A 26,713-nucleotide genomic window follows, 5' to 3' on the forward strand; every position below is an offset into this window, starting at 1 on the left:
AATGAAGTGTTTGTCCCCTTCACCTAAGTTAAATCTCTCTAGGATTAATTGCACATTAATTTAAAGATTGAAACACTATTTTTTTAATGCTGTTCATTAGTCGTATTTAGTGATGGAGAATCCAGACATCTTAATACACTTTAAAAGTGGGGTTTCATTCAATGTGGAAAGCCTAATTGTTACTCATCATCTAGCCTAGTGATATGCTGTGCCACATGTCTGTAAAGTGTAAGGAGAAGCAGACCCCAAGGGATTCACCAAGACAGGTTACTGGATAGGGAGTTGGAAAAGTTATCTATTATGAAAAGTTGAGGAAAAATGTAATTTTTAAGAACAGCAATAACTGAACCTGCCTGCAGTCCCCATGTGTATGGGATGTAAAGCAGAAGAGTGTTTCCTTTTGGGAAAGCAGAGATGTCACTGTACTGTTCTGTGACTGAAGAACAGGCCTGAGAAAAAGCAGATTCTGGTCTCTGATGTAATTGGCATCTTTTATGCATGGTGGAACACCTTGAGAAGTCAGTGTGAAAGTTGCAAGCCATAATTCCCAGTACACCAAGGGCTAGGGTATGAATAACGTGATTTCAAGTTTGATCTTGAAACCTTATCTTCCTTTAAGATAAGGAAGGACGTTCTCTTATAGTAGATGCTAGTCTTGTTCACTTAAACTTTACAACTCCTGAAAGACATACAAACCTTTGACTCAAGCTGCTCCATTTTCCAAACTGCAGTTCATTCTTATTCGTGGTGTTAGATGCAAATGCATGCCTGCTGAAGAGATACTGTAGTTAAGTGCACACATTCCTCATTGCAAGTTTTGCTGAGATTAGGTCCTCTTGCGCTAGGCAAGAAGCTGAGAAATAAATTCCCCTGCTCTGTCAATCCTACTGCAGTTAAATTAGCAGATCAGCATCCAACATTGCAATATTCTGGTCCATGTTAAGCAAAAAGGATTTGAAGTCACAAGAAATTTTACATAGGGAGACTTAGACAAGAAACACATTAAGAAGTTTTCAGGGTCATATGAGCTTTTCCCACTGGCACTGAAGGACATGGCATGAAAAGGTTATTGGAAATTTAAACTGAGATGTGTAAATTTTTATAACTTAAAATTTTTTGTAAGTCATTTGGATAAATAATAGCATAGTTTTGTGCTATTGCTACTTTATTGAGTCAAAAGAATCAAACAACTTGACTGTGGTAACTGCCCTGTAATTTTGTCATGTGCAACTTTATCTGGAATTTCTTAATACAGACATTGTCAGCACACAGGGGTCTCCTGGCTCTTACTCAGCCATCAGTGTCTAACACATCAAGGTGAATTTGTAAACTGAGTTGTGCTCATTTATGTATTACTGACAGGTAACTTCTCATTTGCCTTTTGTTACAACATTTTGTGAATACTTCTCTTTACATAGTTGTAAGTGAAAGTTTCTAAGTCAATCCATACCTTTTTCAAATGTAAATTTGAAAATGCATTTTGTAAATAAGGTGAGAAGATTTTATCCACAGTAAATTCAAATATTTATTTATGCTTTATTTATGAAAGGAAAAGCTAAAAGATTTGGATTTTGGTGACTGGATGATGTTCTTTAATACCTTCCATCTCTTCTCCAAACAGCTGGAATGAAGAAGTCACAGCTATCTAGTAGCTTCATTGACCATGTTTATTTTGGAGGAATTGCAGGAAAGGGGATATTATAGTTTAGAAATACAAATATCTTCTTGGCAGTCCCCTAACAAACTTCTTTGTTTTCCATATAATATTAAATTATTGGATAATTAGGTTTCCTACAGAATACCGAGTAAAGAGCCTATAAACAGTATTAAAAGGTGATGCCTTCTGAAATAATAGCTTTTAAAGTCTAGTTTGTGTTCTTAATTGAACTACTATACTTGCTTATTATGTATGCAGTGTGTTTTCATGGAGATTTGTTTTTAAATAGACTATTTACATGAATAACATACTGGATTCTTAGCTAAATTTCACTACCATTTTATTGGTAATTTCTTAAGAACACAAAAAGCCATCATACTGGGACAGGTTGCTCAACAGTCTGGTTGTCTGACTGTGGCAATGACGAACATCATTTAAGGAGAGAAGGTAGGCATGGGCAGTTTCTGTCATTTGTTCCCTTCGTATTTCCTCCAGGTCTACAGTTCCTGTAGGAATATTAGAGGGTACACCCCTGGTCAGTCTCTTTAGTATCATTTATGTACCTATTGTGCCTGAATTTTTCTAATTTCTTTTTGAATGAGTTGATGCTGTATCTGCCTCTAGAAGGCTCCAGAAGATCACTACCCACTGTGCAGAGAACTACTTTCTTTTACATGTGTTAAACTGATTTTGTTTGAATTTCAGTGAGTGCTCCCTATTTTCAGTAATGTAGATGTGATGAACAGTACTATATTCATCTCTTCTATGTGTATGTAAACTTCAGGCATATCCCTCCTCGGCCTTTTCGTCTCCAACTTGAAAAATCCTATTTTTTTTTCCCTTTTCATATGATACCTGCTTTTTCCTTTTAATCATTTGAACTGCCATTCTCTATACTTTAGCTCTACACCTTCTTAGGATGCAGACACCTGAATTGCATGTGGTATGTAGTCACACCAGCATTTATATACCTGGAAAATAATACTCTATGTCTTCTTCTCAATGCCTAACTTTTTTATTGGCTTTTTTGGCTGCCACTACATTTTGAGCCAGTGACTTCAGGGAACTGCTGATGATGACTCTGAGATCTCTATTTACAGTTGTAATGGCTGTTTCCAAGTTCAGTATTGTGCAGGCACATTTTAGGGTTTTTTTTATAGATGCAGTATCTTCCATTTGTGTATGTTGAGGTTCATCTGTCACCCTTTTGACCAGTTACTCAGTTTTCTATGTCCTTCTGGAGCTGCTCATCATCAGAGTGGCATTTGATCAAGAGAGCCTAGTAGCTTCAAAGTGGATAATTTCCCCATTCGTACTTTCCTCCAGCTCACTGATGAGTAAAACTGACTCCAGCAATGATCCTCGGTGAGTCCCACTGCTGACATTTCATCCTGAAAAGCCATTTCTTTTTCTTTAATTAGAACTCTGTCTATAACAGGGCCTTTTCCTCACTCACTGGTAAGATCTTTATCAAATGCTTTCAAAATCCAAGTGTGCTGTTTCCACTGTATTTCCTTTATCCCTATGCATATTGTCACCATTAAAGAACTCCATCAGGTGAGGCAGGACTGCCACTTACAGCAGCCATGTTTGGCTCTTTTCCAACAGATTGTCTTTATCCAGGTACTTAGTGATCTTAATTATAGACTTGGCAGTTTACAAGATGTCGAAGTAGACTTACCTGCCTGTAGTTCCCACAGTGCACCCTAGAGCCGCTTTCTGTAGATGGGAGTGGAGCACTGATCTATTGGTGCAGCTCTGTAGTCCCTAAATCTAGCTTTTTCATCTAGACACAATTCCTAAAAACACTGCATCATGAAATTACATTACCACTGGAAAATACAAGTCATTTTTAGGTGCTGGAAGAACTCTAAAATCCTTTTGCTTCCATTTTTTAAATCCTCACGCTACCTAAGAGTTGCTTAACTTTATTTTCACTCTGTGTTCTCAGCACAGAGCTTGTAGAGCAAGTAAAGGCCAGAAGTGAATTTTACAACCTTACTATAAAAGAATGAAGAGAGGACTTGGTAATGGAAGCACATGATAGTCACTTAGCAGTAGTGGCACTGTTGAGAAGTAGAACATAACATCCAATTTCTTTATATTTGATTAGTTCTGATAGCCATTGCTTGCACACATGAACCATGTTGACCAATATGATAACAGAATAATGTGCTGCTGTTGGCTTAGGTGCTACATCAGCATAAAAAGCCTTTAATCTCTTTGGACATATCAGCAAATAGGTAGCAATTCTTCCCATTACTGTCTGAAAAGCTGTCTTCTGTTTCATGGAACATAACTAATCACTTCATTTTCATGTCACCTTCTAGAGGCTTGAAGCTTAACACAACATCATTTGAGAAGTTTGCTTGTCTGAAAGTGTCTGTGTGCTCATTAGCTGCTACTGATGCAAATTGGTAAAGATGTTGCCTTTGACATACAGTATTTTATGTGAAGGCAGGAAACAAGATTAATCATGTTCTTGACCTCAGTGCTGCAGTACCACACTGGCTACTAACACACTTGGAATCACACTTCAGAAATCAAATAATAATTAAAATGTTAATAGGTCAAGAAAATCCATTTTGTTTTGTTTTAAATCTGTGAAGCAAACTTACAGAGATAAATGCCTTCTGTTAATCAGATTTCAGAGCTGAATGGCTCTATAAACTTAGAAGGGCCAGGCAAAAATGCGCTATTCCATTGTGTAGTTAGGAGTCACAAAACTATCTGAAATAATCACTGACATTGTGTGTTCTCTAGGCCTGCTGAAGAGCAAAATAAAACGGGAGTCTGTAAATTCTATTTTGTGGTTTCATTTTGCATTGTGATGGACTAGAAAGAGGAACACATGATCTGTTACCTTGTCTCAGTGGAAGTGCTGATTAAAATCCTTCAATGGGAACGAAAACATTGATTTGGTCTTGCCCGTAGGATTAGACTTCAGAACAACAATTAACATGAGTTGCTACAACTGAGCTCCTCAATATCATTCAGATCAGAACATTGGATTCTGGAAAAAACACTTGAGCTACATGAAGTAAGCAAACAATTCGATTGTCTGCAGAATGGTTAAAATAGCCAATAGCTGAAACGTGCGAAGTTGAGCTTGTGGTCTGCAGCTGTGTCCCCCATATGTTATGCTCACCAGCAATCTTCAGACTCCAGTCCATATAACAAGAGGTTGAATACCTCCAGTCCAAAGCATCGCTGCACTTAAGCTAGAGATTTTCAGTTATTGGTAAAGATCTGATTAGCAAAACTAGATTTATATGGATGTGGTAGTATACCATCTCTTTCGGGCAATGGTGATTTTCATATTTATATTAGAGATCTGCAGAGTTAAATTTAAAAAGTCAGTGTTCCATACACAGCTCTCACACAATTTAGATTTCATTCTAAGTGAAAATCAGCTTCTGTGTGGAAGGGACTGCAGAGGGCTTAGGCTTTGCTTGTACTTAAAAGTGATGTTTTAAGAGATAAGATAAGAAGCAATAGCTGCTAGTGGGGGGAAAAAAAAAAAACCTGTCATGAACTCTAGAGCAAATGAGATGGCAGTAAGAATGTACTTGACAACAAAAAGGAGGCCAATAAATTTAAAAAAAAAAATGGGTATGTAGGAATATACCTGCTGTGTCTGTGTAATCTCCAGCTGTACTGGTACACAGTAATTGGTGCTCTTTGACTACTGAAGCCAAGCCATGAGGCAATTAATCGGATAATGATCTGGGACATGTGACTGTCCTTCACAATACCTCCACACAATATGTTTGCACTGTGCAAGTATGACTGAAGTAAACCGAATTTACAAAGCCAAATAGGGTACTTCCAGTAACTTAAGATTTTAGCTCTTCTTCAGTCTGTCATAGCGTACATTTACACATATGGTCTGCATATATATGCAAAGAGATCATCTTCTGGAAAATGAAAAGTCTCCTTGGGCCTCTACCTTCTCCTGGAAATTAAGATGTAATTCCTACAAGTAGCAATTATTCTACTTTTTAAAATATACTAATTATCCATGCAGCTAACAGCAAGAATTTGGTTTGGTATAGGAAAACAGACAGAATTTTTGTATGTCAAGTATCATTCTAACAGACTGATTGGGACTGAAATATATGCGTAAAATGCTCTATTTATGAATGTCTCCCAAGAAGAAAAAAGTGCTAATGAACAAATTATTTATTGTTGTTGTTGTTGTTGTTATTATTATTATTGTCATTATTACATGTAGCACTGTATAATACTGGATAAAGTGAAGTACTTCAGGGTCAAATCCTCACCCACTGTAAGTCAGTAACACTCAAAAGTCAGCAGAACAATGTTGAGATTGGCAGCATCCTCTGAAGGTCATCTAGTCCAACCACCCTGCTCAAGGAGGGTCACCTAGAACCAATTGCCCAGGGCTATGTCCACTCAGGATTTTAGTATCTTCATAGACGGGGGTCCACAACCTCACTGGACAACCTGTCCCAGTGTTTGACCCTTCTCACAGTAAAAAAAGAAAAGAACCCAAAACGCAGATGGAATTTCCTCAGTTTTAATTTGATCCCGTTGTTTCTTATCCTGCCAGTGGGCACCACCGAGGAGAGTCTGGCTCCTTTGTATTCATTCCCTCCTATCAGACATTTATACACAACAATAAGATTCCCCTGAGCCTCCTCTTCTGCAGACTGAGCAGTCCCATCTCTCTCAGCATTTCCTTGTAGGTCAGATGCTCCAGTCCCTTAGTCATCATGGCCCTGCGCTGGACTCATTCCAGTAAGTCCATGTGTTTAATAGTGGGGAGCCCAGCACTGGGCACAGCACCCCACATGTGTTTCCCCAGCACTGAGTGGAAAGGAAGCATCACCTGCCTTGACCTGCTGTCAGTGCTCAGCCTAATGCAGCCCAGGAGACTGTTAGCCTTCTTTGCCATGCTGTCTCATAGTCAACATGTCCACCAGGACCCCCAGGTCCTTTTCTGCCAAGCAGCTTTCCAGCTGGTTGACCCCCAGCATGTACTGGTACATGGGGCTGTTCCTCCCTGGGGGGCAGAGGCAGGACTTTGCACTTCCCCTTGTTGAACTTCATGAGGATCCTCTTCCGCCCATTTCTTCAGCCTGTTGAGGTCCCTCTGGGTGGCAACACACCCACTTGGTGTATCAACTACTCCTCTCAGTTTTGTATCATCTGCCAGCTTGCGGAGGGTGTGCTTTGTAGCAGTGTCTGGGTCATTAATGAAGACCTTGAACAGTGTTGCCCCCTGTGTTGGCAGCCTGGTGTTCACCACCAGTGACATTAGATGTAATACAGACAGAATAACTCGTCGCTTGGTATTTCTATAGCAAATTGCTTTCTGAGGTTTTATGTGGGTATTTCAGGTTGAATCACCTGGTAATTCCAATTGCAAAGTCACATCAGCCTTTTCGTGATTATTTTTTTTAACAGAAAAATCAGTCTGGAAAGTTGTTTATTTGCTGTTATGCTCATCTCTTCCTTGGCATCTGTTTTTAAAAGACCTTTTCCCATAAAGCCCAAGTATGTTAACTGTCTAATAAATCTAGCTTTGCAGAAAGTATCTTCATATATTTTTAAAGTAATCTCTTTTCAGTGTTTTTAAAACTTATTGGATGCATTTCACTTAATTTTAACCTCTTAAACCTAGGCACTAAGTTGAAGATAGTGCTCTAGGCTTGTTCCTTGTTCCGTAGACACAGGAAAGATGATTATATCTGTCTTAAACACTTACTTAATATATGATGGAATAACAGAAATCGTGGTTTAGAGTTGCCTGTTTCTTCCCACAGGTGACAGAAAGAGCCTAAGTAGCTGGCTCAGGATAGATATGTAACTTTTAGATGGCTGAAGCTGGGTCACCTGGATTGCATCCCTTATGTTTGCTTTGTTTGGTTAGCTGTTTCTTAATATAAACACTTTGGAATAATGTCCTTTTTATGGTGGAAAGAAATGTTGATAAGGAAAAATAAAGGGATGTAAAGAAAAGTATATGTACAGATTTATGTTTAAAAGACATCATGGATTTACAAATATAACATCATTTTACTGCACTGCTGTAGTAATGAAAGACCTCTTTTACTGCACATATACAAAGATAACTTTCTAAACTTTCATTCTGAATTTTTTTCCACCCCAATAAAAGCCCATGACCTGTAAATTAATTCTGTGTTTTTAACAGGGCTTCAAGCCCTGATTCTTAAAGCTGCTTTACATGAATATAAGGTTATACCTACATCAAATGGCTTCCAGGAACAAGATCTAAATGCCGATATCTGAATTTCCAGTTATTAAAAAGTTAGATGTGTTACAGGAGAAGATGGAAACAGCTTAGAGACCATAAGAACTGCTGTTTCTGTGTAGTCAGATTTAAATAACAGTCGTTTGCATGCAGTTTGTGTTCAGTACTGTGGATATAGCTCATATTTAGCATATCGCTTCAGCAGTATATTGTAGGATATTGCCATCTTTTTACTTCTTTCTGAAGAATATGTATTCCATTGTAATGTAGAACTCATATTAGTGCCGCTAGTAGTTTTTAAACAAATTCAATGAATACATCTTGTAACAAGTAATATTGTCATTTCTAGGAACCATTGCTGGTCTTATGGAAAAAAAAAAAAAAAAAACAAAAAAAAACCAAAAAAACCCCAAACACCAAACCACAAAGACAGAAAGAATGTCTCTAGGCAGCAAAACGAGATGTGCCACTTGAAAAGCACATACTCCTCTTCTGGCAAATGAACATTCTCATTGTCAGGCTGGTTTGCAGGAATGCTAATTACATTCATGTTGTAATCCCACTGATTGCCATTGTAGATGTGCTAGAAAAATGCAGATTGTCTTTCAGTGTAACTATATCTTGTCTTTCCAGTTTTACTTCCAAGAGAAGGTTTGGGTTTGTTTTTTTTTTTTTTTCCAAAGTTACTTTTTGGAACAGCCAGATTTTGAGAAGAAGCAGTCATTAAGCATGTAGATACATATGTCATGAACTGCCTTCAAATTAGCAGTAGCTGGTTAGCACTTTAAAAAAAAAAAAAAAAAGTAGTATCAGCATATGGTTCCTGTAACTAATTCAGAGCATCAGGCATATCTTCAAAACAGTCAGCTGGTCAGAATCCAGGTATTTCACCTCTCCTCATAGGATTTAACAAAAGTTATAAAGTAAATCAGTGAGATTTCCTGTTCAATTAGCACCTCTGAAATGAGCATTCCCACCAGCCAGCATGACTGAGTGTGTGTGTGCATCAGCAGGATGAACTTTCCCTGTGGTGAACCCCATTTCGTAGCACTGGTATGAATATTCTTGAGCTTGCACTTTTTTTTCCTGTGAATGCTGACAACTCCTGGATATTGTAATATTATCAGTTTAAGATATATTCATCCACTCTATGTTAAAATTACTAGGTTTTTTAGTACAAATGTTGCCCTGTGACATAAAAATCAAGTCCTTTGGAGTGGACTTAGGGAGAAAAGAGGATACACTACAATAGAATGCATTTTCTACATATGTAAGTTTTTTGTCTGTGTTGCATGCTCCATAAACTAAAGAAACCCTAAACTGCATGTCACTAAAGACAGATGAATGTAAATATAAAACCAAGGAATTCTGAAAGAAGTTGTCTATAGCTATCCTAAAATCAGGCTGAACTTCCTCAAAACACTGTGTCTCATTAGCAAATTTCCTAACATAGCTGGAAAGCTGCTGAGTTTTCTTGTATTCTTTGAAGAAATATTTCTGTCACTACCCAAGGAGGGGAGAAGTGCACAGATTGTACAAGGTTCAGCGGCAGCAAATGAAAAAGATTATTTTTAAATTCAGTTGGGTTCCTAATTTCATTTTTACATGGTAAATTATGCTTAAATTGTTAATAGGCCATACTCTGTGCCACAGCCATAAACAATGGCTACAAGTAAAGGGAGTAGTGAATAAATCCACAGCTGCACAAATCTCCTCCACCACAGCTGCCCAAAATCCACCAAAAAGTCTTGGGATTGGTACATAGAACTTGGAATCATATATATTTTCATGTCGTGGCAAACTAAGATGATGATAATAATAATAATCGTGATGGTAATTATAATAATAATAAAAAATTACTGTTATGCAGCAGTTTGGTTAGGGGCTATGATTCCTGTGTCTGCCATGCCTTAAGTGTGCAAGTATGACCACATGGCAGTTGTTTTATAGTGCAACTTGAAAGCTCCTATGAACGTAACTTCTATAATATGAATCTAGGTTAATTCTTGTGAGAAGTTTTTCGTCTTACTCCATAATTTCTGTTTTATTCTGATTAATTCTAGTAGTGTTTAAATGGCTATGAGTTATGTGAAACTGGTTAATGTCAATACTCAAACATGGCAGAAATGTTATTTTTCACAGTGCCAACTTGAAGGCTAAGAATCATTCTTCACATAAAGATTAATATATTTCTATATGAGAGCTCAGCAGAGGAGTTTCAGGAACTAAACTCCTTACTGCAATATGATTTTTTTTTTTTTTTGAAATCGTAATTGCTGCTTGAAAACAAAATAAAATAAAGGTAATGTGTATCAATGAATTGTTGAATGCCTTAACTTCAATAGTAGTATAAACTCAGAGGAAATATTTTGGTTTTGGTAGTTAGACAGTGCTGCTCGTCCTTTCTGAAATCACCATGGAGTGATAGTAGTTTTCTGCTGTGACTGTAGATTGGCCATATGGTGCATTACAGTTAAGGTTCAGCCAATCATTCTTCTGGGTTGTAAACTCTCCCCTGGATTTGGGGTCGTGCCTTCAGTTAATCCAGTAACCCATATGGCAAGGACAGCTTGTGCTCCTTCACACTTCGTGCTACACTGTGTGGTTGGTTTAATTTGTGATTATTGGGCATCCCCCATTAGAAAAGAAAGGAGAGGAGACAAATATGCTAAAGACTATTTTAAGAAGAGGACATTGTTGTCCACAATCATAGTATCAGGGCAAGAAATAATAAATGGAATAAGAAGGATTCAAGTTGGACTTCAATCAAACACCAAATGGCACTGTTGAATGTTCACTACTACAGCTTTTGGAAAAAGGCATTCAGCAAACATTTGTCAGGAATGGTGTGGCTGTAATGTAGTTGACATGTCTTGGGATACAAACTTTTCCAGATCATTTAAAACCATAGATTTCTCTGGTAGGGAGCCACAAACAGTGGATCTCCCAGGCTATTAAAAGCAATTTGAACATGCCTAGGGATGCCTAGGGATATCAGTAACATTAATGTGATGGAGTTCAGCACATACATAGCAGCATCACTTCATGCAGCAATGCTAAAAGAGTGATTTTTCTGGTTACAGCTTTACAGATACAAGATTTTAGATGTACCCTTCTTTTTGAGCATGTAAATAACCATGCTTGGTCTGATGACAGTCCAATAGTTCTGCCTTGGACAGTGATCTGAAGTGAATGCTTAATGAATGAGTGTAAGAATAGGGACGAGCACTAAGTGATGGTTCTCTCATTGTATTTTCCCAGCTTCCAGTAGTTTTCAGTTTAGGGGTTCCTAAATCAGAAGTTGTATCTTTCTTTAATTTTATTTCTGTTGGATAGGTCCCCTCTTCAACTGTGCTGTATGTTGCAGTTCCCCAGATGTTAATCCCTGTGCTTTTTATGTGGAATTTACAGTCCTATACATTCTACTCAAAGAGCAGAATGGAGAAATTGCCAAACTAGAACTAAGCAAATTAGTCCTGAAATTCAGACACATCACTACATAAAAAAGACCTAAATTGCTTTCAGTGTCTGAGCTGCCGTTTCCATATGTTCCTGTACTATGCTGGAAATGCAAGGTTTTGCAGATTTGCTCAGTGTAGAAAATCCCTTTGGATGACCATCAGAGGAATGTGAATCCCACCCAGGGGACTGCAGATCGTTGTGGGAAAATGCTATAGTCAGAGGTGTAAAGTCTCTGTGTGAAGGAACAAGGAGAAATAGGAGGCTGAAGCCTAGATTGGGTGGTGAGAAGCTTGCACATGTCTCAGCATTAATTACTACAGTGTCAGAGGTCTTCTGTAATCCGATTGCACAACAGCGAAATTGGCAATTGGGGACCATTGTGTCACTAAAACCGTAAGAGAGTCCACTGACACCTGTAGTAGGAAGGGAAGCTGGGTCCCCCAGTCACCTCTGCAAAAGTTGCTTACGTAGTATTTATAAAGAAGAGAGGATTTTATCATTATCGAGGCATGGTTGTGAAAAAACAAGCCCTACAGGAACATCGTTTCATATACTGCACATGGATGGACACTTTAATAGCAGACTGCTGAATGATTGTCCATATACATCTAACCAGCTCCTATAAAAAAAAATTCACTGTTATCTGAAGAGAGCGATCCTTGTCAGAACAAACCGGGCAAGGATGTGTGGGTGACAGGAGGAACAAGAAGACATGGGAGGCTGAAGCCTAGATTGCGTGTTGGGGAGCTTATGCATGTATCAACATTAATTACTGCAGTATCAGAGGTCATCTGTAATCCCATTGTCAGGGTTTGTGTTCAGCACAATTACCATGCTATGCTAAACACAGCCAGAGTAATCTCGTTCTAGAAAATGAGGTGCTTGGAGAAAGACAGGATTGCAGATGTCTAAAGCAGATTTGTTTTCTGCATGCCTTCAATTTCGCATCTGTTTGTTTTGATGACGTTAGCTAGCGACAAACCAACAGAGGAAACGAAAGCTATATATTCATGGTGCAAAATCAGGCATGTTTCATTGTCAGTAACAAGAAATCTTTTTCTTCTGTTTGCAGAGGCATAATCCTCACATTTTCAACCATTTGGAGCTTTTGCTTAATTTGCGGACTTAGATAAATGTAGAAGTCCAAACTCAGTATACTCGAGTAACATGTCTACCCAGTGCTTTCTGCTTATTACCTCCTACTGTAGTAATTCTTTATCTTAAAATGGTTTGTCCTTCCCATGTTAGAGGGGGAATCAGTGACATATTTCCCCACTGTAATTTACCTCTGAAGAGGTATGAATGTAAAATACAGTAAGCTAACTGTCATCTTCTATTTCCTTTTGCACAAATATTTTTGCTCAGCTGGAGGGATTTATTGTTGTAAGAACTCATCTTTTGTCTGGGAAGCTATTTGATCTCCATACACTTGGTCTACAAGTGAAATCTGGACTAATGATAATTTGCTTTGGGATGCAAAATGGTACATAACATTTCAGATCTAGTTAAGTCTGAGATTGTAAAAGAAGCCTTTGAGGCAGTTTTATAACCATGCCATCTTCATGTGAGCTGGTGGGGATTCTTAGGAGAACTGAAAAGCTATATATGAATCCTTCACTTTTCCTGTGTTGTTGTCTTTTCCCATCCTTCATTGGATCCATTCACAGTTATGTAGCTGTTGATATATCTTTGCATTCTGTCATCTTCATGGACAATGGGACATTCTGGGCATAGGCTTGTGTCTGATAAGAGCAAGAGAAGCATCAATCAGGTTTTATTTAGTGCATACCAATTGTCACTATAGGATTAAAAACTTGAGTTAGTGTTTTGCTATCTAATGATACTAAAATAACAGCTCAGGATGACAAAATCTTCCTTGTGAAGCTGTATTATGAGCCTGTCAAGCAGATTTTTAATTGCTGTTTTATTTTTTTAACTTTCTTACATCAAGTTGATTGTCATACCCCAGTGTGTCAGCATTAACTAATAAAAATGGTTTTCTGTTTAATGACTGACATTGACCAGACTGAATTGTACAGAGTCACTGTAGTGATATTATTACTCCTTTGGAGACTGCAGTTTCCCAAGCTGTCATGATTTTTGTTAAATGAACTGTGGATTTAACAGAAGCAGATGTATAACAACAAAATATAATACAGTTTGTACTTGTTCTGCAAAATATGTATCTTGTTTTATTAAAAAGACAAACAAACTCCAAAAGCTGCATTTTCTTGTTTGTGTCTCAAATTGAGTAGCTTATGCAGAAGCTAGTCTTATACTGATACAACATGTTTGATGGAACCTGGGATAGGTTATTCAGCTGAGAGTTTTCAGGCAAAGTAAATTTCTTGGGAATTTAGAGAGTTATAGCCCCATTAGAGCTTTTGTAAAGAGAAAGCATGACTAACAAACCTATTGGAGTATTTGGAAGAAATTAATGAGCATATGGCTAAGGGAAGTCCATGTGCTGTGTGGTATTTGACTATCTGAAAATGTGTTCAACTATTTCCTTTCAACTGATAAAATAAAGTAAATTGAAAGGTTTTCCTGTAGAATGTCTGAGTAAAAATAAAGACCTAAAGGACAGGTACATGGGCAGTTTCAACAGTGGAAGGACCTTAATCAGAGTCCTAGCAAAGCCTCTGCTGGGGTCCTTCCTGACTGTTCAATAAATAAGAAGGATATCAAAATGTTCAGATAATTTAAGAAATGTACTTAGCATTATTAAAAAGGACAGAGGAGTTTTAAAAATATCTTGAAATACAGAATGGCCTGGCTATGAAACCTAGTTTTGATTTTTAGGAGTGGTAAATTTTGTGTTTAACTCACATTGAAAAACTGATGAACATGGCAAACCAAGACTGGAATTGCAATTAAAATAAGAAGCTTGTACAATGAAGTACCTATTCCCTGAAGGTAGAGATTTGCTTTGGATTTCAGGAATAATCCTCCTAAAGCTAAAGAAGGCAAACGCTTCTGACCATATATGGTCATAGCTGACAAAGTAGAGTTAAGTGCTGTTAAGTGCATCAATTTAGAAAGGAAAATTCACCTTTCTCTTGTAAGGAATTCACACATATTTCGAATACCATTTAATGCATCTGTACTGGGTCTAATCTGTACTGGTACTAATGCATCTCAGCCATGAGAACTAGCATGCCTTCAAATCAAATGTTTCCACAATGTCCTACACCTTAAACAGAGACTGATAAGCAAAAAGTGGACATCCATATCTCTTCCAAGTCTGCCAAAACTGGGATGTCTACAGGAGATCAAAGGTCTTGGCATCAAATATACATTACTGTTTTGAAAATTACCTGCTAAAGCCAAATACCCTTATTCTGGACCCCACTCAAAACTGTCCCTGTCCTCGCGCACACATTTTCCTGTTAGGTCACTGAATAATGGCAGCAGGGGGGGCAGGGCCCTCATCCCTGTGCTCCTCACCATGAGGAGAGAGAATACAGCTGCATGCTCCACATCCATATTAAAACAACTGCCATGCCTCCCTTTTAAGCTCCTCTTGGAAACCTCTCTTCTGTTTTCTCACATCTCTTATTTTTAAATAATTATCAATCTAAGATACCAACTGTTGGGGGTGGTTGATTTCATGGCAAGCTGGAATCAGTCCTTTATGTATGTGTGTGTGTATGTGAGTTACAAATACGTATAGACATACCTGTGTGCAATTTCTTTTCCATTATGAAGTGACAAAGAAATTTTAACAGACAAATATAAGAAACTTTTGAAAATATGCAATTTTCTCAGGAACGTAGAGTAGTTTACCTCTGGCTTGCAAGCAGATATGGCAGTTTACACACCAAAGGAATTTATTCTAATTAGATGAAAAGATTTCAGAAACAGAGCTAAGATTTGAATAGGTCTTTCAATTTTTAAGTAATGCTTGATAACACAATGAAAAATGTCACTTTTCCAACATACGTGGGTTTTTTGAATGCATCCTGTATTGTGCCTGCCTGTGCTAGTGACAAAGAATTTGTTTTCTTCTGGCTACTACACACCTGGCACAACAGCAGGAGAGAGCTCCATTTTGTTATATTTTGTGCAGCATGAACAGAGTTATTAGTCAAGTGCTGAATGCACCGCCTTTGTTGTTGGGTGATACATGGCACAGAAAAGTAGCACTAGGACTTTAGATTCTAGCTGAGCTTCATGGATGTTAAAAATATGGGTGAAATGATAGTATGGGGCAAGTCAGTCACTAATTTTAGTGGGGCCAGGATTTCATTTAAGCCTATCCTGGAAGTAAGTCAATTTTTGCACTTAAGAAGGAACACATTCACAACCCCACCTGTATGGGGGTTTTGGTTTATCTTTTCAGAGCGCAGGCATGTGCTTGTCGATGGCCCTTGCTCCATAATCAACCTAGAACTGTAGTTTAGTTTATATTTGTCTCCATTATCAGTGACACACAATACCTGGGGACTGTATAGCCAGTGACTCCCAGCACTGTCTCTCTGCCTCAGCTTCTGCCAAGAGGAGCAAATTGCACTGGTCACTTTTAGTCCTCTGTACCTTTAAATTAATGAGGAATTAAGTGACTTTCTGCCCATGCGGGGTAAGGATTTCGTAGCAGTACCATTTCTGAGTTCATTCTTGGATACTGCTTGGGGTGAAACACTGCCAGGCTTCTGATAAAACCTAAAGTGTAGGTAAACGTCTGTCCTGTTGTGTTCAAAATTGCTGAAGTGCAGTTGACCCACAAAGCAGAAGATCTTTTGGGCAACTAAGCAAGATCAGCTGCTACAGGAGTTCCTACAATTAACTTCTCTTTATACATTGTATCAGAACTGAGCTGAGAAAAAAAAATCTCGTTTACTTGCAAGTAGTTGGGGGTATTCAACAGTAGTTAGACTGCCAGCCACTTGTATAGAATTAATTTTCAAAATTTTCTGTTTGCATTGCTTGCACTCACTGCACGCTCTTGTTCCTGTACCCAAATGGAGTGGCTTCAGAAAAAAATGTATGCAGAAGCATCTTGACTTTAAAAAATATTACATCTACAAGTATTTCAGGTGAATAAATTACTACCACACAGAAAATTATGAAAACCTGAACAACACAGTTAAATGCATACTTTGTGGCTTGCTAATTGAATATATAAGACATTTTAACTATTTTTAATGTAACTGAACAATATAATGTGTCTAGTTTCATATTTCTAAAGATAACTGCAGTAACAGTTTGTAGTGTATTGGCTAAATGCTAACCTCTATGGCAGGAGCAGCAATATGGAACTTTGCAGTAACTGCAGAACTTTAAATTTGCTTTTAGCAATTGTTTCAATATTTGAATCTAGGGATCATTTCCTTTCATTGTATCCATAAAACCCAAAATCACAACTCTTCAGATAGAACAAACTAAAAGAAAACTATATTTCATTAATTTTGCAATGGGAAGAGTTATTTACAAGCAATATTTTGCAACTTTTTTTTTCAGCTTTTTTTTCATTTCTACAAAAAGAAGATGCTACTCCACTACTTTAAATCTCTTCTAATAATGTATTTGACATGATATTTTGGATCTGTTTGTACGCTATTTGTAATTACAGCCACTTGGGACTCAGAAGAGTTGATCATTTCAGTTACATTCATTTGTTTTCTTGTTTCCATTTTCAGGATGCTCTGGCCCACTAGGGATAGAAGGAGGGATTGTGTCAAACCAACAAATTACTGCATCATCCACTCATCGAGCTCTTTTTGGACTCCAGAAATGGTATCCATACTATGCACGACTTAATAAGAAGGGTCTTGTGAATGCTTGGACGGCTGCAGAAAATGACAGATGGCCATGGATTCAGGTAACAGATGGAGCTGAGAAGCAAAAAAAATCTCCTTGATTCAATTGCCAGAGTCACTTAAGAAACTGATGAAGACAAGTGGTAAACTAACAGCTAGGTTCTTATTCACTGTCAGAAATGTAGCCTAGACTAAAAGGGACTGTTTAGTTGCAAACCAGTAATAATCTTGGCTTTACAAATGCACAAATCTTTGTATTTAAAAAACGTGTGAATATGTTCCATTGTGGCTCTAAACCGTAGAAGCAAATTTATAAAGACTTTTCAGGGAAGTTGCTTTCCACATACGTTGCATTTGCTCATTAGGTCCTTAGTAGCATTTCGCAGCAATATCTCTTGGTAGAGATACTTTGACACATGCAGCCTTCCTTGGGCATCATTCTAGAGTGCTTTAATGCAGATTTGGCTGTACTAGAGCCTTCAGGAATAGCTTTTCCTCTGCTGAGCTGCTCTGGGCACACAGGTTAAGCATTGTGTGCATCATGCTGGAAGTAACAAGAACTACTTTAATTAAGGTTGAAATAGCTGTTAGTTCAGCCACATCCATGGGGCTGAAAATACATGTTTTTTCATTCCCACTCAAGGATGTTATCTCGAGAATGATTCAAATGGCAGTGCCCTCATTGTGGACTGGATTTCTCTGCACCCAGCAAATGACTTCAGTAAAAGTCATGAAGCAGTGAAGTCCTGTGGCTGCATTTTAATGGAGATAATGATTATCTAGTGATTGCTGTAGCTCTTTACTTTTATGGTGTTTTCTTTTCATGATATATGAATTGGGCTAAGCTTTGCCATTTTGAGCTGTTAGTTAAGAAAGGTGATGTTGGGTACTTTCGGGAAAACTTTTTCACTCATCAGTATAGTCAATATGTGTAGAGGGTGCTTCCCTCCCAGTGAACCCACCACAGGAGTAATATGAGATGGTACCTGAGCATCTTGTCTACCAGTGCTAGGTTGAACTGTCCATATGTCCCTCAGGTATTTCAGATACACTCTTCTTGAAGATACCTTCATGCAAATGGCATAAATTTTGTTCGTATTCAAGCTTGTGTACTGACTGCCACTTGTGCTTTGTCTCAGTGGTTCACAAATATGTGGGGAAAAAGCATTCAGGATTATGTGTTCATTTTTCTTGTTTGGAGAGCAGGCACCGGGTGCTGTTTGATGAAGTTTTCTAACACTGGTGTGGTGAGAGTGCTGCATTTTGTCAGTTCTGAAAAATGAAGTCGGTGTTACTGTTTGTTATTCACTGCAGAGTGAAAACACAAAGACCCTTCAATGTATCTTAAGTCAGCTTTCTTCTGTAAAGACCAGAGGGGTTAGGAAGTCTGTAAAATTTATACATTGAAAAAGAACTGGAAAGAATAACGCTAAGGGACTTGAGCAGAATTATTTTCACAGGAGTAGAAAGCTAATGTAACTTTAATGGGTAATGAAAAAGTCAGTGTTAGAGTAGCTTTTGGGCTGCTTTTGAGTGTGGGCTTTATTAAATGAGCTGGAGAAGAAATTCAGAATCATTTAGCACAGGCCCCCTAGACGTGTCTTTACTAGGAGATGAACTGGATGGGGATGGTTAATGGTCTGTTGCTTCCACGTTTGTACTTGGCAAAGCCACCACGCACCGTGGAGGCAGCTGTCGGGCAGCTGCGGAGGTTTCTATCCAGACCAGCGTTAGGATGGACTTTGCTCCCAGGGAGGTCTTTGCTCTTACCTGAAAGGAAAGTTGGACCAATGGAGAAAACGTGTTACAATCTCAGCCCATGGCGTCGGGTTTGAACAATTTGTTCTTTTTTGGAATTAATGATCTAATCTAGGTCTCACCAATCCCATGCAGGTTATTCTGTAATTTTGACAGCCAGAGTATTTAAGGACTTTCACTAATTAAGTGATACAATTAATGTGGGCTAAGTGCGTAGCATTCCCTTCTTCTCATTTTTCTTTTAAAATAAACTTTGGTCTATAATTTTCACAAAACTTACTGAGCATTTTATTTTTCTTTTTAGCTCAGTGCAAAATTAAAAATACTTTTTATAATTTAAAAACAAAAGTTTAAATCTTAAGGATTTTTTTTTTCCTTTTCTGAAGACTTTTCTCCTTAAAACACCAAGAAAATAAATTTTTGCAGGGAGATGATAGTTGTAGTGAAAAAGTGCTTTTTAGTGTTCTGCAGAAATCCTGTTTTGATTTTCAAGGATACAGACCTCCACAAACTCACACTTTCTGTATAGCAGTTCTTTACATCAGAGCACTGTCTTGTTCTTCAAGCATGAAATACACTGTAAGAGGCAGACACTGCCTGACCCTTATATGGGTGAACAGTTTCTGCTGAGAGAAGAGGAGAAGCAGAAATCCCGTATCTTATTTCTGCACAGCTTCTGTAAGGGCCAGGGAGATACTTCGTAAGTATTTGTGGAAGGTTACAAAAAGTCAGCCCACTCTTATTTGTGCTAAGTTTCTGGCTACCTTCCTCTGGTCTTGTGGGAGAAATGCTCCCTCTAACACAGCCTACTCTGAGTTTTTACTTTCTTTGTCATGTCACCAGCTTCTTCCCAGATCCTAATGTGAGGGGTCTGTGTATGGGACGTTTTCCATGTTGGTCTGGGTGACAAAGCAGCTGGTCCAGAAAATGGCTCCTGAAAAAAAAGTGTGAATGTTCATCAGAGATTAAGTGGAAAGTTACGAAACCAGAAACTCTGTTTTTAGGAAATGTAAATTAACATTTAGCTCAATGAACCTGAAGCAGTAGCCTGTTACCCTCTTATAGTTTCTAATGCTAGATAAATTCTGAAGGAAACTGTGTCTATGGGCAAAGCCCCCCGAAGTATAATTATGTACAGGCCTGTGGCTATTTTTGCCTTGTTCCATCATTATCAATTTTCTTTGTCATTTAATTTCTTTATTTATATGCAGCTTGGCAAATGGAAGGTTTGAGTGCTTTGCTTATAACTCACTTGTAATGAGTACAGAGTTTTTTTCTCTAATCTTTCAGGTGTCTGACACACATGAACTAATTAGTATGCATTTTCATTTTCCTGCATTCTCCCAATGACTGAAAATTGAAATTGCCATTTTAAATTTACACTGTCACATGTAATTAGTAATGGCACTACAATGCTTGTAATTGGCTTGTGATTTAAAGAGTCAGTGACCGTGTTTTTGAAAGCAAATTAAAGTCAGAGTAAGTCATATCTGCCTTTTAAAGTTTTGCTGACCTCTGTTTCTCCTCATACGTTGGCTGTGATAAAATAGCACCTATAATGTTTCCAAATACAATGAGAAGAAATCCCACAGTTCATTTTTCATTAATTGTTCCTGAGATATAACCAAAATGGTCACTTTGCCTGTTATAGTAACAAGTCTTTTTTGTCAAAACTTTATTTAAGAGAGCACTGGTTTCTCTTTTCCCTTTTTTCCTTTCGCATTTATGGCTTTAAAATATGTTGGTTCTTTTTATTCTGATTTCACTTCATCTCTACTCCTTCCTTGCATGTGTCTATATTTTTCTATTCACATATATTTTGTCAAGGCAGTATGGATCAGAAAAGAGATGACTATGGGCACGATTGTTTTCTATTCTCTCTCTACCATATCCAAAGTCACAGTAACTGTTAATCTCTAACACAAACTGCTGACAGGACCTTCTAAATGTTACTCTCTCTAGTGATTTCTAACCTAGGGATCCATGCCTATACCCTTACATTTCTTCCCTCCCAGTTTCACCACCCAGCCTAATATTTCTTAACTCATTTTCATGACCGGTTTCCCTTTTGCATTCATAAAATGTTACCCTTTTTTATATCACTGCAGTTGTTATCCCTGTAATACACAATGCTTTAGCCGTGGTGGATGTGTCAAATATGCATTAACTGAAGTGTTGTAAAGAACACTGTAAGATAAGATAGAATAATTTGGTATAACTATCAATGTAAGGACTGGCTTACAGTACTGAAATCATAAATCATGCATTTAAGATGTATAAATAACTTAAAGATGAGAGAGCAAGGTGGGTGAATATTGTCCTATAAGATAATGTCTTTCTTCTTCAGTCTTTTAAAGTAGGTATGATCTTTTTGTTATGCAAATAATACCAGTGCAATGGGTTCTTTGTCAACAGATGAACCTTCTTAAATGTTAATTCGCCCAAGAACAGTAAGAGATACCACCTACATCAGGGAGCCTGAGTGGAGAAGGAGCTCACAGCAGTGCTTTAGTGGTCTGGGTTGGGTGGTCAGTGTACCAGGGAGTCCTAAGAATATCAACCTCAGAAACACATGTTTGTCTTTGAACAAACTAAGAAGACAGGTAAAGGCACAGAAGAGATATAGGGTAAAAGGTATCAGATTTAAGGCTGGACAGCAAAAATCTGGGTATACAGTGAAGCCTGGTAGGAAACATTACATAGCACAGATTGGTACAGTTGGCAAAGATAATGTTTCGTGCCAGGAGAGGTCAGGGAAAGTTTTGATTAAGGAAAGGATGGGTTAAATTTGATTTCCTGGTCCTGGCTGTGGCCAGTCAATTAAGCAAGGAGAGGAAAAGATCAGGGCCTGCTGGTTCCTAAGCAGTTGCTGCTTTTGCACCATGACTGAGCTATCTCATCTGAGAACAAGAGAGACCTTCATTTCTGGTTGTCTCCTGAGTGTGATTGTGAAGAGGATCCCTGCCTGATGATGCAAAAATTTTAATGATGTACAGGAGACTACCATCTCTTTTTAAAGTGCTTTGTTGTCTTTTGAACATGAAAATTGTTTTTACAAGGTCAGTATTAATCTACAGCCACCAAGAGCAGATTTCAGCAATCTGGAGATTATTAAGAAAATGAACTGATTACTGCCTATCATACCACTGTCTGGGAGCTATGATTGAACTGTTGCTGGAGACTGTTGTATATAAATGTAAGTTATTAAATAGAAAAATAAAGAAGCTATTTCATTATCCCTCATTAAAATAGCAGGAACCACCTCTCCAGAGACATCAGTATGGTTACCAATTTTTTTTAAATAAAATATTCAAATATTTAATTTTGTTATTGTAAGAGGGAGGCAGATTCATTTACAAAAGAGTTGGACTGCTCAGTTTGGTTGCAGAATCAAAAAATGGAAAATAAAGTTGGTTCAGGTTGAGTAGTTAGCTTTTTCCCCCTAGTTTTTGTTGAATACAGAAATATCCAAAATATTTGGTTTGGGGTTTCTTCCTCTCCAAATAATTCATCCCTTTCCACCTCTATTTCTTATCTTTATTCTTTTTTGGGGTCAATTTTTGAATGTCCAATACGATCTCAAAATGGAAAAACTAGAAGTCTTATTTAGAATATATGAAAAGAGCATTCTGCTTCTAGCATTCTTCTAATTTCCTCCCTAAATGGCCTTTCTAAAACTGAATGCTAAAGTTCAGATGAAACTCCATATTTTGAGATACAACAGTTTGATGGAAAAGGTACCCAACTTCTAATTGGTAATTTGAATATATTAGTATTCTAGTACAAAATAAAATACCTAGGGTTTATTTAGTTTTACCTTCTCAGTGCATCTGGTTTAAGTACTACTTTTTTCTTTTAATAACTTTGCACAGTTTTAAGAAAAAAATCTTCATTATATTTCTTGAAACTCTGAGTAAATAGTATTCCTGTAGAGACTTAATAAAAAAATGTGACCAGTAATGGAAAGTGATCTACCCCAGGAGCTTCAGGGTAAAATTTTTCCCAAGCCCCAGTGTAATTTAGAATTTTAAAGTCAAGTAAGTACAGTTAGAGCCACAAAAATGTAGTTCTTACAAAGCTTGTTCCCACAGCTGATATCAGAGTGATTAATGAGGAACCAATACACTGGGCATCCATGAAATGCATGGAAATGTCCAGTGCTTTAGAGGGTGTGCACAGAGTCAGCATGCTGCACGGGTGATGGCCACGTTTATCCAGAGAAAACAGAGCACGAGGGTCTTCCTTAAGTATTGCCCATACACAGCATTCACCAAAAATATATCTGAGGACTAAATAGCATAGTGTATTGATTTGTTCTTGGATACAATATTTACATTAAGATAGTCTAAATCATCAGGATAAGACAAGAATTGTGCAGCACAGTGATTAGGATACTTGTTTCAGAGACTCTAAACTGTATCTTCTACTCCAGAAGACATGTTGGTACTTTATTTAGAGATTAATGAGAGTGCTTCTTTTTATTTTTCCTTTATTTTCTTTTTAAGTCTAAATATATTGGAATAATGTTTCTGGTAGGTAGAATATATGTTTTTATTTGTGGCTTAATTTGGCTTTTACATAAGTGTCTCCCACACCACTTGCAGTTTCAGTCCCACCTCAGTGCTCAGCCTCCCATTTTGGGGGCTTGCAGTCCCTAATACTGCCATGGTTAATTGTCTGTCTGTGAATCTCACAAACCTGATCATAACTACAGTGACACACAAAAAATGTACTTACAATAAAGACTTTCTAACTTCCATCATTCTTATCCACAGGCAGGAATCAATAAAGTGTTGGGTTTTTTTCTCAAAAAAAGGCAAGGAAAAAAATTAGCCGCTTCTACATCAAGAACTTCCAAAGAGCAAGTATACACCAGGTGATAGCTATTTGCTAATAAAATGATAAAACCCAAAATACACAGAGGTCTTGCAGAACATTCATTCAAACATCTGTTAGTAAGAGCTCTAAGCAAACTACCATCTGTCAAACCATTCATTTTGTCAACGTTCATTTCCTCATTCATGAGTACTGTTGTATCAGCTTCCAAAAATACCTGTCATCATAGATTAAATATTTAATATTACTTAATATAGCTCTCAGCTTAGTATAATGTGGCCAAGTGAACCTTATGATATACAATTCAGAGTCATCATGTAAGGTGACTCAAACCATATAGGAAGACTTAATCTGCTAAGTTAAATGCTGAAAAAGCCATTAAAACTCTGCATTTTTTGTTGCCACTCCAAAATTTGACTTAATATCATAGGAGGATTTCCTTGTGGGATATTGACAAGTGGCAGTAAGTACCTGAAATCCCTTGGCAGGGGAGAACAGAATCTAGTAACAAAAGTGCAGTTGAATTCTCTCAAAACTGTCCCACACAGGAGCTTTGAACTGCAGGAATTAGAAGAGATCTTCAGTTAGTCAAAGTCTGCCATAAGTTCACTGACTTCATTGAACTCAATACCAATGTTTGCTAGCTGCGGGTCTCCCTCAACATCTATACATTTAGCTTACAGGCTAAACATACAGTGTATGTACTCAAAACAGACAAGAAAACAAAAGGACTGGGAGTCTACTTCTTAGTGTGATCATCCAGATACTCACTCCTGTCCCGTATCTTGGTATCTATTTGATACCATCTTGTATCTCCTAGTTTCATTTTTTGTACACACAAACACCCACACACAGACATATTCACACAACTTTTGATTTGAGTTTTCGGATACACAAAAGAAGTCAGTTCAGAGTTAGCATCCCCATGGCAACTGAAACTTGATGCCGTTATGAACACTATCTGTAACATGCTCTGTCAGCCTGCGTGCCAGCTTTCCTTAATTACTCCATGTAATATGGCTGAACAACTGAAGTAATAGTACTTTTAAACACATTGCTTCATGCATCTATAACACCATCTATTTTGACTTAATGGCTTTTCACATTTACCATCCTGATATTAAAACTAATCAAACCAGCAAGTGGTGACACACCAAAATGAGCAAATGTGTGTCCGTCTTGGTTTCTCACATCAGTAATAAGTTACATGTGGAGTTGCACGCCCCAGTACCTATGTGGTGGCTCACCAACTGTAATGGAGTGATGTGTGGGCATCACAGTCCTCCTGTGGGGAGGACAGCTTCTAAATCTTTAATATGATGGTATGCTAATGTGTGATAGTCAAGAAAGTCATATTTTATTTTGTAAACACTCACTTTCAAAACTGTCAATGCAATGATCCTCACTCATGATTACTCTTCTGCTAGGCCTGGCTTCTAGCAAAAAGCTGTTTCAAGTTACTTCATTACAACTAAGGTTAAGGAAACAAAGGTCAAGAAAAAGTAAAATTACATGCCAATATATTAAGATTTTTTTCTGTGTGGCACAGAGGCATGTGTATACACTTACCTCTGTGTTGATGGGCCCCGAGCATTACACACGTTCTGAGTTCGTATGTATGTAGGTGGGTCACAGAAGTGCAGAGCAACCTGCAGGGTGAAAAAGAAGGTACAGCTCTAGCTGTGGAGAAGCAAACATGCAGTCCCTGGCTGCCCCTTGTGTCTCTCTGCAGTTTTACAGCTGGTGGAGAAAAGTTACCATTTTATATAGGCTCTTGGAAGTATGGGAAGTCACCAGCACCATGATACTACAGCAGAAAACAAGGGCTAAAGTAAACTCATACTCCTTGACCTCCTCTGGAAATGATGACATGTGCTTCTCATCTCAAAAACCTTCAAGTTTCAGTGGAACATCATTTCTGTGGCCTGAAAAATAGGAGCCTATTTTATTCTTGCATTCTTAAAACCTTCTTATTCCACGAGTGGTTAAGATAAAGAGACGTTGTTCAGATTTTGAATCTTTCAGTGGAGACTTTTCAGATTTAGAGGGCTTTTTCTTTGTTTATTACAAAACCAAGCAACATTTAATGTTTTTAAACTAATCTATTTCCTGCCATTTTTTGTAGAAGGAAAAAGTATTTTGGGGAAAAATGCATAGATAAATGAAATGATTGGAAAGTCTCACTGAAGGGTAACTTTCTGTGTTTATATACCAACTTTTTTGTCTATTGATTCTTAATTTCAGGACAATGAAAAATATGAGCGTGTCTGATGTGATTCAGCCAATATTCAGCCAATTTCTTAAGGTTCAGGAGAGATTAATCATTTGAGCCAACTTTTCATTTTCTGTAATAGCTCTCTGGGTGGAGAAATCATTTGAGTGGCATAGTCTTCAGCAATCACAAAGCCATCTGTCCCCTGTGTTCTTACTAATCTACTTCTTTACTCCACTTGTGTCCACCTAAAACCTTGGCCTCTCTCCCTACGCAACCAGTCTCATAGCAACTAACAAATTATTTGCAATGATGACAATATGTGGGAAGGATTGCTTTGACATACTCTTATTTTCCCATTTGTCTTTCTCCCACAGATTTTGTCATGATGTGAACACAGCTAACAGTTGCCCTAATTATGAGCAGCATTACCAGATCACTCAGAAGTTCTAGCTAATGTCAATGTTCTTTGGGTCTCCTATAAAATGATAACTAAAAAGACTGCACAAACTAGACAAGGTATTTGCAGATACGTGGAAAGAGCAAAAGGACGGTATGGTGAGCATGATAGGCAGCATAAAGCCAGCTGTGGCTGTCAGGCTCTTTGGAAAAGAAAGTTTTAAGTAGGTATACAATGATTGACCAAGAAAGAAAGGGGTTAAATACATGTATTTTATTATTAGTGTTATGAAAATTGAAATACTGTGTTGTGAGTTATTTAGCAACTGAAAACATCTCATTACTGGCTAAGGAAGGGTAGCTAAAGTGTGATAGCATAAGAAGTAGTTACT

General features: G+C 37.7%; 1 protein-coding gene across 2 annotated transcripts in view; it reads left to right on the plus strand.

Moving 5' to 3' along the window:
- EDIL3 (EGF like repeats and discoidin domains 3) overlaps positions 1-26,713 on the plus strand; it is a 254,962-nt gene that overhangs the window by 161,509 nt on the left and 66,740 nt on the right. For both annotated transcript variants that reach the window (XM_074812243.1, XM_074812244.1), the window contains one exon: positions 16,997-17,178. In XM_074812243.1, the coding sequence (XP_074668344.1) occupies positions 16,997-17,178 (182 nt within the window). The remainder of the gene's footprint in view (positions 1-16,996; positions 17,179-26,713) is intronic.

Source organism: Strix aluco, chromosome Z (genome assembly GCF_031877795.1).
Source record: "Strix aluco isolate bStrAlu1 chromosome Z, bStrAlu1.hap1, whole genome shotgun sequence".
Taxonomy (NCBI): domain Eukaryota; kingdom Metazoa; phylum Chordata; class Aves; order Strigiformes; family Strigidae; genus Strix; species Strix aluco.